Genomic DNA, 12077 nt, shown 5'->3' on the forward strand with positions numbered 1-12077 from the left:
TTTTTTATTCTATTTACACTTATGCTTTACCTGATATCTAACTCACTCATGTATCAGTACATTTTGCATTTCAAAAAGCAACAGAAAACATGTTTCCTCTTGTGTTGTGTCCAAATATTACTATACATTTCGAAGCTCGAACATTGATCTGAAACTTTTATAGCCGTCACTCTGAGCAATCACCTCACAGTTAATCTGAAAAAAACCCTTCAGTCTAATGAACACATGCCAGATGTGGGTTGACAGTAGTTTGTCAAACTGACAATTTATCATTTTACCCGAGATGATGTGTTACCATTTTCCTCACTTCCTCAGCTGTTGTAACATATTGCAGAGGAGATTTTTCAGCCAAGGCTTCCCCTCACAAAAAAATATTTCTTCCCGAGATCTACAGCCCATAATTATGTTTCCCAAAAAATATTTTTCCCTGTGTCCTAACCTTTTTCTCAGACTTTGATGTGTGATATGGAACATGAGATTCTGGCTGAGTTTATTACCCTTTCAGGAAAAGAGATAATTTAGTGAATCAAGTGTTGGCTTGATTAATGGTCTCACTTGGACTAGCTAACCGTGCTATTAGAAATTAGTTTAGTTGAAGCAACTGATCATTTCATTTTTGCTGATACTGAAATGTCACTTTATTAATGGGCTGCTGGCAGAGAAAACTGAGGGTTTTAGTAAGATAGGTTCAAATTAATGAATATATCAAGATTTAATCATGATCAAAAAGTGCTCAACAAATTAATTAAGATAGCATTTATTTTCTTTTTTAAATGTAGACACTTTTTTGACAACCCAGTAGAAATGCTGTTGTATTTGAGTTATACTTGACATGTAAGTGTTACATGCTCAAAAAAACCCTTCTCAATTCTGAAAGCTTAGTGCGGAATCAGTTGCCTATTGTTGTTTTGTGAACACATACACGCATGTAGTGTATTGCAATTCATTATTGTAGGGCAGTAGCTAAATATTGATTACAACTTGGTGAATGTTTAGCTTCCAAGCTGTGGGAACTACAGATAAACTACAGGAATAACGGGAGGAGTCTGTTGGACTCCACAAAAAACAAATTTGACCATATCCATTTCACAAACAGTTTAAAGTCCTCTGGTATGTGTTCTCCTTTCATGCTGAAATGGTCTGAGCCTCTAGTAAAATGGGCCGGAGACAGGAAGTGTCAGAATAAAGACAAAAGAAGACAAGAAAAAGACCTGTGCACACACACTTTGTACATGTAGGCATTGTGCATGTGTCAGTGTTTGTGAAAGAGAGAGACAGGTAGGGAGCGAGTGGTTTTCATGAAGAGCTGTTTCATAACCGTGCACACAATGGAAGGACCTGGCATTGTCTGTCTGTTTATACATATATCCATTAGTAGATCATAATAGAGCAATTATAGCAGTTGTCTGGGTTTTGCCCTTGAAGTTCATCATTCATTCTCTCATTTCGTGGGAACGAGATAAAACCTGATGATCACAAAATACCATTTGACCAAAACAATACCGCTGAGGAGCTTTAGATAGGGACATTTTTACTTAATTTAAAAATCTCAATAAGTAAGAGCCCTTTTTTCATTAAGTTTCATGAAAATAACTCACCGTCATACAGGAAATTGGGCTGACTGCTACCCGTTGGAAATATAATAAGAAGATGATTATGTCTCTGCTTTTAGAGTCAGTGTTTCAACAGTTTCACCCTAACTCAACTTATCTCCTCATTACTCTTTCCAGCAGCGTCTCTGTGCAGCAGTGTCAGCCCCTATCATGAGGTGATGCGGATGGAAAGGCGTCTTCGCTCCTCATCTGAAGGGGCTGGTGGGCCTCGTATCCATGGAAACCACAAGGATGCCCCGGGCATGGAGGCATGTGGCCTCCTCAAACACAGAAACAACTCCTCGTCCTCCAAACTGGGCAGTCTGGTAGGTCGTGTGTGTGTGTGTGTGTGTGTGTGTGTGTGTGTGTGTGTGTGTGTGTGTGTGTGTGTGTGTGTGTGTGTGTGTGTGTGTGTGTGTGTGTGTGTGTGTGTGTGTGTGTGTGTGTGTGTGTGTGTGTGTGTGTGTGTGTGTGTGTGTGTGTGTGTGTGTGTGTGTGTGTGTGTGTGTGTGTGTGTGTGTGTGTGTGTGTGTGTGTGTGTGTGTGTGTGTGTGTGTGTGTGTGTGTGTGTGTGTGTGTGTGTGTAATTCAAAATGACTAGATATTCCTTTTTTTACGTTTTCAGGTCATGCTGAATGAGGGTTAACACTTAGCAGATACAGATGGTGTGTGTGTATGAAAGATACAGTTTAGTGTGTGTGTGTGTGTAACAGTTTACATTTGAATTATTATGTTTAGTATAGCATAACTAACCCCAAGACACGCACATGCACACACACACACACACACACACACACACACACGCACACGCACATACAAAAATACACATGTGTCTGACTAAACAGTTAAGTATGTGCCACACATTTTGGAGCAGATCCAAATCACAGGGCGGATACACACATTACTTATTCATTTTCATTAATATTGCAAGATGGGGCATGACCTTAGCGGAGGCTTGAGCTCTTTGAGTGCCCATCCAGTTTATATATAGAAACTTTACAAACACAGAGGAAAGTAAAAGTACTTTAAAAAAAGGCAAAGAAATGCACTAGAACAATATTTCAAAACACAAAGGAAAACAAAATCAATTAGAGTAGAAAAACAAGATAGAAAAAAAAAGACCAAATGTGAATACTTTGCTGTGCAGTTTAAGGGCAGTAATACATTTCCCCAAATGTAATGGAGGAAACAAAAGTATGGTAGAGAAAATGAATCCGCCCAAAACACAGCACACAAGAACTGAGCATAGCACTTAATGTATCCTAAAAGGATTACCATGATGCCTTTCTTAAACGTTTCCACGAGGCACTGAACAGTGTGTATCGTGAGGTGAACATAAACAGACACACATTTGCTCATGACAAGAAATGTCACATTTGAATGGCGGTCTACAGTTCTGTACTGACTTTGCAATCACACACGGGTTACTAATAAGTCCTAATGTGTCATTAGTTCTGATATTCAACAGCTCAAGTTAAGAATGAGAATCTGAAAACCCCTTGATATTCTTAGTTATGTTGTTACCTTGTGTGTACACATGAATACAAATGATAAGAAGAAATACAAATCTTGTTTCTAATATTTAATGCTATATAAGGCAAAGCCCTGACATTATGACCCGGGCAAGTGTGATTAGTTTAGTAATATTACTTCTTCAGTAAATATTTCACATATTGTGTGAGTTGGGAGGCGTGTGGCGCAGTGGATAGAGCGTTGGTGTTGGGATCAGGGTTCAAACCCCACTGCAGTCAGCATGTCGTTGTGTCCCTGGGCAAGACACTTCACCCCAAATTGCTCCTGTGGGGATTGTCCACAGTATTGAGTATGTAAGTCGCTTTGGATAAAAGCGTCTAACAAGTGACATGTAATGTAATGTAAAGTTGACTCTCTAACAGTCATTGCCCCCGTCTTTTGATTCATGCTTTAACAACATTTGCTTCAGGTGCTACTGGTATTATTGTGTATGGGTTGGCTCCCTACAATACATCACAACACATAGGGGAAGTTCTGTTGGTTTGTCAATCCAATTTACTTTACCAAGGACTGTATGCTTTCATCCAGAGGGCATGTATACACACAGCACATTGCTATGTTCTTTGCAGACTCCATCTGCTCCTTGGCACAGACTTCTAATCTTTTCTTTTCCTTTCTCTGTCGTTTGAAGGGCCCTTCTGGGGCCTACATTGTGCCTAAAGCGCAGGAGCCTTGGAGTCTAAATTCAATGATGTCCCTCCATTTCTCCTCTTTATTTCAGCCTGATAAAAGTGTTTTTGTTGTTGTTGCAGAGGGCACTTATGAAGCTTATGAATAAGTCTGAACTGAGACACCTGAGAGGCCTTCTTCTAAGTAAATACATAAGTAAGGCAGTTGAGGGTATGAATACAAGGAAGAGAAATGGTTGGCTTATTGTATAAACAGTGTGGCTCACTGTGGTGTTTACCTATGAAGAAGTCCTGTGGGACAGTGCAACAGTTTAGAGCCAAACAGAGACGGTAGGCTAGGTGTATATAGTTTATTTTTACTGATTCATTACAAGGAGAGAATATAATTACCTTGAAGCTGCTAAAGATTTGATTTGCAATGACAAATGTGTAATAAGTTTAATTCTAAGTTGAGATGAACTGTGAGGTGTCTCTGTCAGGAACGCTGTGTTTGCTTGAGCTGTTTGGTGATCTCATTCCAGTTGTTGTTGTTATTTTGATATCCCATTCGGGTTGTCGAGAGATATTTATTTCCCCCCCGTAAACACTGTTGGTTGCTCATATTTTTCTCAGTGAGACAGTGATAATATGTTGGCAGGCTGGCAGGGATTACATTCAATTCCAGTTGAAAGGAATAACTTAGGACGTTCTGAAGAAATTCTCTCTCATCTGAGAGAGAAGATGAACACATTTGAACTTTTGTTTGTAGGTTGATTGACATTCAGTATATGGCAGAATAGTTCAACTGCAATCCATTTGAATTTGACTGTTACTTATGCACATCCACACCTGCATTCAAAGCTTGCTCGCTAGACTTGTTAACAGGATGCCTCTTGTTTTCATACCCTCCTGTCTGAATGCGGCCTTGTAAAGCCTTGATATCATAAGTGACACTTAAGGATTATCTTCTTATCCGAGACAGAACTTTTTACTACCACAACCAGACGGTTGGGTTTTTAAATGAAAAACAATGAGGATATTTGTACAGTATGGTTTTGCCCACGGACAGCTTATGAAAGCAGTACAAATGATCATACACACATTAAATCACATTTCAAATCACTTTCTCTGAAGCTATGCTCCTTGATACCAACTTGTCACACAGATGAGCTCAGAAGACACTGGTGAATGAAAAGAAAATCATGACATAACCATTGATAGTTATTGGCAGCAAAAGTTAGCTGAGCCAAAATGCTGTTAAAATAAGCAGTACTAGTAGTATTATTGTGTGATTTAATTATGAATCAAGACAATTTAGGTAAATTGGCAAATGTGGTTTAGCACTATCTGTTTGCTGGTGTTTATTCTTATAAACAATAATCATCATGCTGCATTTATTTGCATATTACCAAGGAAAATGTTCTTAAAAACAAGGGAACACTTATTGTACAATATGGACTTGGAATATGTATACCACATGTTCACATACACACATGAATACATTCTGATATTGCATTCAATCCCCTAATTATAGCTAGTTATGTTTAATATTTTATGGCAATTATTAGAAGATAACTTGTTGTTCATATACTAAATGTGTTAATTTTAAATTCATTACCTGTATAGAGGCTAATAAACAGTAAATGTACACTAAAAATGGAGTAAGGAGCTCATTAGTAGCTATCAGAGAGAAATTGACTTCCTCTGCTGTAGAAACAAAACTTTTCTTTAATTCAGTGACATTTTTCATCGACAGGCTAAAGAGCTCAAAGACAATTTTGATATTGGGAAGAACTCCACCTTTAGGTGCTTTCTCTTGTAGAAATCATGTTCACATCCAGACACATTGCAGAGGTAGGACATAGATATCTCTAAGTTATGACTGCAGTCACATTTTCTGCCTCGGCAGCCTCGCACACAACATCATCTCGTAAAGTTGTATACTTTACAATACGTGATAGGACTGCTTAATTTAAATATGTAACTCAAATTAATGTCCATAGTGGAAATATGGATACTGTTGCTACCAAAGTGTACTCTATAAAGCACTCAAATGTAGTATCTCTCTTAAATTGTAAAAGGCATTGCACATTTAATTCGAAATGGATGTTTGCTTGGCTTTGGGATGAGAGATGAATCTGTATGTATAGGAGAAGATAGTTGCCAACAGTACTAATAATGATTATAATAATAATAATAATAAAGATACACTCTGATTAAAAATCGGTTTCTTTGCATTCAACAGATTTCCCTTTTGACTGGACATTCAATCTTTTGTTCCCTCAGGCACCTTGTAAACACAACTGGCTGTGAAGCATCTGCTCAGACAGAATGAAAGTCATTTGTTAGTCCGTATATTTTCCATCGCCAGAAGCCATAATACCTGGCTACCAAGCCAAATCTCTCTGCCTTGATCTTAACGCATTTATCACCCTAGGGCACTGAATAAATGTAGTTTTTATAGACTATGTGATTTCCTCAGAGTATGAACAGAAACCAGTGAATTTTATGGACAGGAAAAACCCTTACTGATGGATTCTCTAGGAAGACTCAATACCCTGGTTATGTACTACATCGGCCTGATTGTAAGGTTTTATGTGTTGTTTTTATAGTGGTGAATGTTCAGGCCCCTGTCATATCTCTGATATCTCGACGAGCCTTATTGCTGCTAAATATTCTCCACTAAAGCCCTACTAATGTTTCCAAAATGTCGACATAAGACCAAATGTGACCGGCCCTTCGCTGTCGGTATTCATGGAGACTGCTATTGTAGCAGGAACTATCACCGAAGAGGTTTAAGTACGGTACTTTGACTGGTGTTTATATTTCTATATGTGGAAAGATTTTGTCCACAAATTAATGTTACAACCGTGCAAAAAGGTCACAAAACGTTACAGTTGTGTAGCTATTGCCCCTCTCCTTTCAATATAAACCAGTGAGTTTTAAAGACTGGAAAAAGCTCTTCTATCCTCTTATCTCTTGGGATTATTATTCTGCTTGTAGGTTAAGAGATGGAGCCATCTGTTAATCAGACTTGAATCTGATATTATCTCTATTAACTCAAGGATTACACTCACTCAAATCACATAAGCAAGGGAAAAAGGTTACATATCTGGGTTGTAAAATCATATTAATAGATTTCTGTGGTTAGAGGGGCAGATTTAAAATGGGTAATTTAGCTTCAAATGGAGTCTGTTCAGTAGTATCACACAGAATGGGTCTTCATTTCTTTTCCAATACCTTTCGCTATTAGCTGTAATGCCTGGATGGAGTTTTCCTGTTCAATTGCTTTACGTGGAAATGCATTCTGGTCTTTCTCTGATGTTAACTGCGCGAGCAGCTGGTGAAAAAAAAGTAATATAGTGTTAGACATTAACACAGTACACAGAACACAATGGCCTCACGTGTTATGTACTTGGAGAACATTGATTTAGCTGTTTGGTAATTATTCTCTCTCGTTCCCTCTCTCCCTCTCTCACGCACGCACGCACACACACATGCGCACACACACATGCGCACACACACACACACACACACACACACACACACACACACACACACACACACACACACACACACACACACACACACACACACACACACACACACACACACACACACACACACACACACACACACACACACACACACACACACACACACACACACACACACACACACACACACACACACACCTAGGACAGTGCTGTAGTTAAATAGTTAGGCAAGTCACTAAGCATCAAGTCTCTTGTAGAAGAAAGGGAGGAGATCAATACTAAGGTTGTTTATGTCCAAACAACAGTGATGAGGGCTGAACAGAGCTGGTTAATGGAGTTTCTGCTGATACCCCATGTGACTGCTGCATGTAGTTTTACGATGCCTGATATTTACTTTGGTTTAACTTTTTAATTGTTTGAGTGCATACAAGTTCAATCCTGTAGTAAGCAAATATTCAAAATCTTGTCTAAAACGTTGATTCAGGTTTTGAAATGTAATCAGAACAAGGTCAAAGCACTACTCCACTACTGCATAATTAGCTATTTTGGTCTTGTGAGGTTATCAGACTGCTGAAACATGCTTCATCAGGACAATTCAGGGCACTTTATGAGATGTAGAAAGTATTGTGGTGCTCATTATTACCGGTATGCTGCTGTCCATATAAAATCTGCTTACTTATTTGCAAATATATATAATTTTCCCAGGGATTGCTCAGGTTTTTTTAGGTGTAGAATAATTGGAGCGAACCTGCTGATTGTGAGAGTATTATACAGTACCAGGGAAGCGCATGTTGGCAGAGTTTTTACACCTCACCTGGATGTGTCTGTGATAATAAGGGAACATGATCAAAAAAGGCATTGTTTTTTAGCAATTATCCTGCCTGCTGCCAATTCTTACATAACCTTATCTATTTGTATATATGTACAACTGCAACAAATACACTCTTTCTAGCAGTGGTGTGTTGGATTTTTATCAGTTTGCCAATATTTATTTATGTAGCTATATCTACAATGGTTTTCCCTTTGATGACCATGAGATGGCAGCATTGACTTTCGAAATGCAGCTGCACCTTAGAGAGCACAGGGCATCATTATAACCTCAAAATAAAGCCAAGAACAAAGGAGCATTCAACAAGACAAGTGAAGATTTGAGGTGGGGCATTCAGTGTTGAAACATCACTTATTATAGTCAGGTAGCTGTAGCCCGATTGAGAGATAGGGATTAAAGATACAATTATAATTTCTAACATCTCAAGACCCAGAATACTACCATGAAATATTAAAACATGCCTATTGTTTTCAAACTGTTGGGTAAGGTTTGTAAAATGTTTAATTTGAATTGAAAGCTATTGTTGGATTTTGAAGAGCATTGTCCCTGATGCTATTTGCAGAGAACATCTTGTTCCCTGTAAGGTAGATGGAAAAATGTTTAGGTTTTATAGATGACAAAATCAGATTAATGGCATCTGACAAATGCTTTGGAAAGTTGGTTTTGTGTGTAAACAATTTTAGGAATCACATGTCGGTAATGGCTCTATTTTTAATGGAGAAAGAAGAGAGAGGGGTTGCAGTCGAATTGTCCAAAGTCAGCTCCTATCGTCTTTTCCTATCCACTATTCCTTGACCTCTGTGAAACATCACAGGGTTAAGGAATAGTGGATAGGAGAATTCAAAGGATTTACTCAAAGAGACTGCTGTGCTTTGAGAATCCCACTGCACTAAACTATCCAACGTATTTATAATGCGCCAACGAACGTCATAAATGTGCATCTGCTGTGGGGAGACGCATCTAGATACTTTGCACCGCGTTCTTATGCTGTTGTTTTATGCTGTATGAACGGGGACAACAGAGAAACATAAATTCTTCATGACCAAAGTTGGAATTGAAATAAAAAAGGAAAGTGAAACTTATGCTTGTCACCTTCCCGTCCACAGTATTAATCCACATGATCCCAATACATATGATTGTAAGAAAAGATCTTAAAATAAATACAAATGTATTTATTATAAACTTGTTAGTCCTTATCTATCACTGTGTATATAAGTTAACCATTCAAAAATGTTTTAAAAGTTCAAGAAACCCCACAGAGCTCAGTAAACACTATGAAGTGTTGACTTTATTTGAAGTAACGTTCATATTTCTCCTTTTGATTATTATGGTGTTGAACGTTCAAAACAAAGCACTTGCAAGTTGTGAAATGCTTATTAATAAGTACCCTAGCTTTCATGATAATCATTTCTCGGTCATGATCGGATGTTTCTGTAAACGGCCGAATGTTGTGAAACGGCAAATGTTGCTTCCGCAAGGCATTGTGGGGCAGCATTTTCTCCTTTCCTTTCGTAAAGGAAGGTCCAGTGTTTCCTAAGCTAAAGGAGGTTATAAATGAAGTTTCAAACCTCCTTTCCTATCATCTAGAGCAGTGGTTCTCAACTGGTGGGTCGCGACCCAAAAGTGGGTCGTGTTGGATTCTTTTTTTTTTTTTGGGGAAAAAAGTCTAACTTTTATTTTGAAGGCCCGATTTTCTAACGCTGTGCATGCAGTAGGCGTTGGACTGAAAGTACCGGAGACCATAAACGGCTTTGAAAACTTCTGTCACGTAGTGATCATCTTCTCAATAAAAAATCTTTGCTTTTTCGAGTCTTCTGGCCAATCAGAATCAAGATTGTGAACGGAAGTCCCCACGGAGAATAACTTTGCGGTAGAACTCTTCTTTATACATCCATGGGTACAACTTCAGATACAAATGAACACGTAATGAAATATGACCCCCGGTTTGATGAGTAACAGGTCACAGAACAATGGGAACTATCTACCCTTAGTCACAATTTAAAGTAAGTCACACAGACTATCTCCTCTTTGCTCTTCTCGCAGCAAGATGTCAAAACAAAGTGAAAAACAAACAATGGCATAAAATATTATTAATATGTCAGGTAGTAATAGATTTATTTACTTTCTTCACAGAGTGTACCAGAATGCGTAGTTCATGTTAGTATTTCTAAAAATCTCCTGGGGGAGAATCTCCCCAGACCCCTCTTCTGGAGTTGTGTTTCTAGCATGTGTGCCTTTTTATACAGTTCAGCTTTGATTCCATCACTCATTAAACTTTTTTTAAAGGCATACTTTAGTTCTGTGAAGGGATATATGGACTGTACTTCACTTTAATTAATATTGTATGCTGAAAAGCGTATATTACAGCACGATTTTTTGTTGAATCAATTTGAGTGCTTCAAAATGTTGGGTCGCAATTTATTGACCAAGTAAAAAGTGGGTCCCGTGGGTCCCGAGGCCTGACCAGTTGAGAACCACTGAATTCGAACGGCTCTTATCATGGCGGCCACTGAGGTACTTCCGGGTCATTTCACTCCGTTAGGAAGTGAAATAAGCTAAACTAACAATTTGACTGCAACCAAGGATTGTAGATTGTAAAGTTGCTCTTGTTCAGCAGGTACTTGTTCCTTTACGAAGCATGGGGGATGCTGACAGATGTTACACAGCCTGATTTGGCACATTCATTGCTCTCACTAACTGAACCCTAATGATTCCCTTATAACAGGAGAAACAATATGTGTTCATGAGCCTAGATGCTTACAGTATGGTGAGGGACTGGATATCTCGTCAAGTGGAGAAAAGTGAAAGAAATATCATCAATAAATAACTATGAAGTGTTGATGTTGGGTTTTCTGGCTGTGGAATCTTTGTGAATGACTACTATACTTAGCAAATTAGGATTATTTTGATACAAATCTTTATATAATTTGCTTGAATGTTGTCATATCTTAGCCCTATTTGAATTAGTATGTATTTCGTTTTTCTTCTTCATGATTAGCTTAACCTGTAGGATATTCATGAGTGTCTTGCTAAAATTGTATTAAAACTGTTAATCATCATGACTTGTTTGTTCCAACATTAAAGCATTTTTTCAACCTACCTAATCATATTACTATAAATATAATAATGAGTATTTCTAATTATTATCTTCAGATTGCTTTTTTCAGTTTTGTCTTTTTTGTCTTTTCTCTTTAGGATGTTTTGAACTACCTGGGTTCGTCAGAGCTCGATGAAGATGATCTTATGTTGGACCTGGACCTTTCTGATGACCAACGACATCGACATGGTAATTAAAATGTTTTTACTAAAGAAAATCTGCGTCTCAACTCAGATGTCTTCATGGACATTGCGTGGGTGAAGCATAGGAAACATACAGATAGATCTCACTTTTCCACACTTAACTTCATCAAGCAAACATGTGTCCACATATTTATGCAGTGGTACTTACTTAACTATTATTTAAATACTGAAGGGGTTAAAGTAAAATGCATAATTCAACACTATCCACAGCTGGTTCAAATGCTAGGCCTGTTAGTTTTTGTTATATTTCTCAAAAATCATACAGTAAGGGCTGCTTTTAAAAGAAGCTAAATGTTCCTCGAAATAAATGATTTTAAATCAGGAGTGAAAATGGTTTGTATTAAAAATTATCTCCTTTTATCTTTCACTTCTCAAGTGAACATCTGCTCATTTTTCCTCATTGTGTTACTGATTATTTGAACCCTCCTTTTTGCTTTCCCTCTCTTCACCCATTCTTTATTTATTTTTGACTTGCTCTCTTTCTTTCTCTTTACTCCCCGTCTGTTTTTTCAAATTAAATCCCCTCTACTGCATCGCCCTCAAACCACTGCTCTCCCTGGTTCTTTTAACATGTGCCACCTACTTTGATGTAGCTGCCTCATTTACCACGATTTACCTGCTTCACTGTTTAGGCATTTCAGTTACACTCTAACTGACATGCCTCATTGTGTGAAAGTGACAGAGGAGACTTATTGCTTTTGCTCTGCCACAGTGCAGC

General features: G+C 38.1%; 1 protein-coding gene across 2 annotated transcripts in view; it reads left to right on the forward strand.

The window, feature by feature from the left end:
• The window catches only part of ccser1 (coiled-coil serine-rich protein 1), a 107913-nt gene that overhangs the window by 7226 nt on the left and 88610 nt on the right, over positions 1 to 12077 (forward strand). Inside the window, exons 4-5 of one of the 2 annotated variants that reach the window (XM_079686429.1) lie at positions 1734 to 1918; positions 11255 to 11345. In XM_079686429.1, coding sequence (XP_079542555.1) covers positions 1734 to 1918; positions 11255 to 11345 — 276 coding nt within the window. Of the gene's footprint in view, positions 1 to 1730; positions 1919 to 11254; positions 11346 to 12077 lie in introns of both variants that reach the window. The other variant, XM_079686428.1, reaches the window with a different exon arrangement.

The sequence above is a fragment of the Notothenia rossii genome, assembly GCF_949606895.1.
Source record: "Notothenia rossii genome assembly, chromosome: 6".
Lineage (NCBI taxonomy): Eukaryota > Metazoa > Chordata > Actinopteri > Perciformes > Nototheniidae > Notothenia > Notothenia rossii.